At 35.3% G+C, this 5,295-nt stretch overlaps 1 protein-coding gene across 1 annotated transcript; it reads left to right on the plus strand.

Moving 5' to 3' along the window:
• The first annotated feature begins 565 nt into the window (after nucleotides 1-565).
• Nucleotides 566-1,012, plus strand: LOC145297871 (uncharacterized). Its single transcript, XM_080144198.1, has one exon. The coding sequence runs from the start codon at nucleotides 566-568 to the stop codon at nucleotides 1,010-1,012; it is 447 nt and encodes a 148-aa protein (XP_080000324.1).
• Nucleotides 1,013-5,295: the final 4,283 nt, after the last annotated feature.

The following is a 5,295-nucleotide window of genomic DNA, read 5'->3' on the forward strand; positions in this document are numbered from 1 at the left end:
TTGTCTGAATGCATTATTCTCTCATTCATTGCAACATAATCATACTTTTAACTTCCAACAATCAGAAATAATTAAATTTATTTGAAATAAACTGCAACGAAGACTTCTTGATTACGCGCTTATCGCGAATTCAAGCACAATTAAACAACGTGGGATTTTCTATAATTTATCGCCATTAATAAGTGCACTCCTATTAAAAGAATATGATTTAATTTTAGGCATAGATTAACTCTCTCACACCATAGAAAAAACACCTATAATAATTAATACAAATAATCAGCCAATAAATTACATAACAAAAATACACTCATGTCATGTCAGTTACACATCCGTATTTGAATTATAACGAACATATTTTTCCAGAAAAGAATATGAATTGCATAATATTTTTTTTCAAATATACGAATGACTATACAAGTTATACAGGATTTATCCATGAGTTCGGGTTGATTATTTACCAAAGACATTTAGTTTAGGAATTTGAAAGTTTATTTTATTAAACCTCTATATATCTATCAATGCTCAACTTATATTTCTTTCATTTCTTCCAGGTATTCGGTAAGTTATGGCTGATAAGGTTAAGCGCGACTTGATTGTCGCTCTCAAGACTGCGGGCGTTAGCAACAAGTACATCGTTAAACAGCTCAAAGTGTGTAGAAAAACAGTTTTCAATGCCTGGAAACAGTTTCAAGAGACAGGCACAACCTCTGGTAAACCAATTCCAGGCAGACCACGCTCAATTCGCAGCAAAAGTGTTGTTTCTGCAGTGAAAAAGAAGATGGAGCGAAATCCACAGAGAAGTGTGAGGAAAATTGCGAAAGAGGCGAAGATCTCAAGATCTTCGATGCAAAGGATTGTTAAAAATGATCTTCGGTTAAGTCCATACAAAAAACAGTTCCGGCAGTTAATTTTGGAATCCTCGAAGGAGAAACGGCTGCACAGGGACAAGTTGATGTTACAGGAAAGGTCTTCATCTGGTCTGATGAGAAGATGCCCACGGTGGGGGCTGTGACCAATAAGCAGAACGATAAGGTTTATGCCAAAAGTTCAAAGGACTTGTCAGTCAACGCCAGAAGCCATTTGAAACACCAGAAGCCTGCCTCAGTCATGGTCTGGGCTGCTGTTGCATCCGATGGGAGCAAATCTCCGTTGATTGTGATTGAGGAAGGCGTGAAAGTCAATAGTCAAGGTTATTTGAATATGTTGGAGGAAAAGGTTCTGCCGTGGCTCACTGAATCATTTGGGGATGATTTCATCTTCACACAGGACGGTGCTCCAGCTCACACAGCGAATGTGTCTCAAATGTGGTGAAAGGACTATTTCCCAGGCTTCTGGGACAAGCAAATGTGGCCACCATCAAGTCCAGATATCAATCCTATGGACTTCGCTATCCATTTTGGAAAGCGACGTTTCGAGATAGTCCTACCACAATTTGGATTCCCTGAAGGCAGCTATTCATTCTGCTTGGGCCAAGTTGGACGAAGAAGTGGTGCGGCGTTCTTGCGCTTCAGTGGCAGCACGTATCAAGCTAATGATCAAAGAAAAAGGCGGCCATTTTGAAATTTAATCTTTTGATTTTGTTTGGAATATACTTCTAAACAATAGTGATCAAGCATTTTTTCATTTTCCTATTTCTAGTTTTAATTTTATTAAAGTTTTCCTGTGGGTGAGACTTTATGGGCCATACTGTATATATAAAAAACTTATTCTCTTGCACAACGTTATGCCCCTTCCTTTTTGAATTTCTAAGAACTTTTTTCGTTGTTGAAATGGAAAAAGGGCATACATTTCAGTACATCAAAAAATATTTTCAAATATTTGTACTGGTGTTTTGTTTTCTGAATTTCATTCATCCAGAGGAAGTCTTGCAAACGATGATGAACATATAACTTGGTTTGTTCCTTTTTCATCTCTTTATTTCGTCGGAATACTAATTCTAATATATATATATATATATATATATATATATATAAAATGGTGATTAGTAAAAACCTGAAGAGAGTGCTCAATACTATTGCAGAGCAAATATGCGTTTCATTTTTTATTACCGTTTTATCTGTTTAGTTACACATGTTTCGGTTGCCGGACCATATCTACGATCCAGCAGCCTCGTCAGACCTTACAGAAATGGCTATTATTATTTGGAAGAACGATTTTAGAGGAAATACGAGAAGAAGAAGAAAAAAAGGGGAAAGAGATAATAAGGGGGAGAGGGCGGAGATCGACAATAGTTAAGTTTTGAAGTTTAGAATACATTAGATTGTAGTGTGTGTGGGGGGGTTAGCAAGTTCATCTAGGCATGGATGAATTATAGTGATATAGGGAGGGGGAGAGAGGGGGATAAAAGGGAAGCGTAAGGAGAGGGGGGAATTTCAATTTTGGATTTAAAGATTTGGCTGTTTTTATTTGTTTAGCTACACACTAGAGTATATGAAATAGATGAGAGAGAGCGAGAGAGAGAAAGGATTTGTATACGCGTCATATGCGTTTGGCACATAAGGGGTTCATTTTCGAATGTTCGTAGCAGCCACGATAAGTCCATTCGTTCATAGTCAGTTAAGAGTGAATACATATGCCAATACATGCGTATATATGCATATATACACACATACATATATATAGTATCCATATACACACACAACCACATACGCACATACCTATATATACACAATGTACACGCAAACAAACATGCATATATATGCACACACACACACACCCATATACACATATACATACACATATATATATACATATATATATACACATACACATATATACATACATGTAGAGATACAGATCTCCAGTAAGATATTGATGTACATATACATACATACATACATACATACATACACACATGTACTTACATACACGCATATACATATACATTAACATACATATCCATAAATGTATACATACATATACAGACATATACATATATACACATACATGCGTATATCTATGCTAAGTAAATAAAATAAAGTTAGGATAAATAAATGGGTATAGTTAGTAATGAGAGATAAGGTAGACGCATGATAAAATATGTTCCAATAAATGTTGCTGGTTTAATATTTAGGGGTCTGTATGGATTTGTTTTGCTCATTAGGTAGGGGTTAAATTATATTGGCTTGTAAAAATTTTTTTTAGAGATCTAAATAAATATAAAGATAAAGAAAAAAAATAGAATAAATTAAAAAGTAAAAATGATAGAGATGATAGGAGGAAGGAGAGGAAGAATGATGGTTGTAAATTAAATGCGGTTAAAATGTAAATGTGTTGAGGGATCAATTTTTATTTCATTAAATGGTTTTTGTGTATATATTGGTTAAATTTATATGTATCGCGGATATAAATGTAAGTAGTAAGAGTTATTAGTAAGACTAGGATATTCAGAATTAGGTTTTGCTATATTTATAGTTATATCGTTAGTAGAATGCCTAGAAGTTTAAACTTTCGTTGGCCGATATAGAGGCCTGAAAGTTTAAAGGTTAAAGATTATGAAGGTGGTGGTTAAGTTCTAATGAGTCAGGGGTTCTTGTAATTCCGTTAAGTTCATATATATATATATATATATATATATATATATATATATATATATATATATATATATATATAGGGGGTGGGTGCCTAATATGGTGTTTTGGGCAATGGTTATGTCTAACCTAATATAGATACAAATATACATACAAACACATACACATATATATATCCAGCAATATGAGAGACGATTTCTTCTGATTGGCTGTTGGGTACTATAGCAACTTTTTCAACATTGACGTTTGAGAGACGAGTTCTTCTGATTCAAATGTTTCGCCATCACACGTTTTTGCCATATGTGAAAACCAAGTTGCACTCTTTCCATCATCAACGCTAATAACTACATCTAGCCCCCAATTGAAATAAACCGCTCTTGTCTTGGGGAAGCATCATGTCTTGACAAGCTTCTGGGTCTGAAATTCACTCCTGATCTGAAATGGAGCGCATACATCAAATCTGTTGCCAAAGGTGCTGAAAAATAATTGAATAATTCTCAAACGCCATTAGGTATCTCGCTGCCGATGCAATTCCCTATCTGTATAAGAGAATGGAGTAATACTAGGATGGAGTAATCTTGCTACATCGGGGCATCTTATCCTGTCTTGACAGAGTTCGAAACCGGCTTTGAAACCTGATAGGCGATGCCCTTTTCTCTTCCCTACAGAAAAAGATGTTGCTAGCCCGTCTCTGCTCTATCGCTATTTTTATGAAAAGTGCTCCTCTGAGCTCCAATCTATGGTCCACCTGCCAAACTTTCACAAAAATCATTCGTCTAGCTTAAACCACTGCCAACAATTCCCCCCCCCCACTCTCTATTTCTGCTGAAATCTAAACGTGGATTCCACGGACAAAGCTTCTTTTCTAGAACTGCTCACATGTGGAACTTTGTTCCGCTGGTTTGCTTTCCAGCTGACTAAAATATGGTCGTCTTCAAGTTCAATGCAAACAAGTTATTGTCGAGCAGTCCCCTTAAGTAATCAAATTATGCCAGATTTACGCTACTAACAATTACTACGTTATTTTCCAGATGACTACCGTACGCTTATTAATCATTATCCTCGAGTAGTCTTCGGGCCTTGATAAATGTTGACTGCCTTGTAAAAAGATAAAAAAACTAGTTTTATAAATATATTTAAGCTGTGATCATCCCTCACATCGCTAATACAGCTACGAACCAATTACTAAAAGAATCGTTGAAAACCGTGTTCTAGAAATGTTGTACTTAGTCCGTTAACGTGTAAAATGGTAATAATAAAAAAACAGCTTTATTATCAGCGGCTTTCAATTGATACTTTGCTTAACAACGTCTTCGATCATCAGCATTTATTGATTCATTAAATGGTCGGACGCAAAACCGAATGCTATCAATCATATTAAAAGACATTATTCCTCAAAACTCATTTCGACATAAACTGTTGCCACTCACGCCATTTTCTTTTGTTCCAGGACCAACTATTCATGACGTCACATATTTATAAGAAGAAATAGCGCAGAAATCATTATTATGAATTAAACATAGATCGCAGGAATTGATCGGAATAATTATTCCGTTATTCGAGAGTTTCTTTTCCCATTTGTGTCTGGTGACTTCCGCTAATTAACAATCACTGAAGATTGCATCCTCTCACACAAAATAAAGAAAATATCGGGAGAAACATTGATTGATATGTTCAATTACTTTGATTTATCGAGAGGTTTTCCATAGACTGACGTTTACTGAAAAATCGATATCTTATCAATAAATGCTTATATATAAATACA

The sequence above is a fragment of the Euprymna scolopes genome, chromosome 18 (genome assembly GCF_053919585.1).
Source record: "Euprymna scolopes isolate OS-2025 chromosome 18, ASM5391958v1, whole genome shotgun sequence".
Taxonomy (NCBI): domain Eukaryota; kingdom Metazoa; phylum Mollusca; class Cephalopoda; order Sepiida; family Sepiolidae; genus Euprymna; species Euprymna scolopes.

Bases quoted from the DNA above. Each gene is read 5' to 3' on its own strand.
- LOC145297871 (XM_080144198.1), top strand. From the start codon at position 566: ATGGCTGATAAGGTTAAGCGCGACTTGATTGTCGCTCTCAAGACTGCG.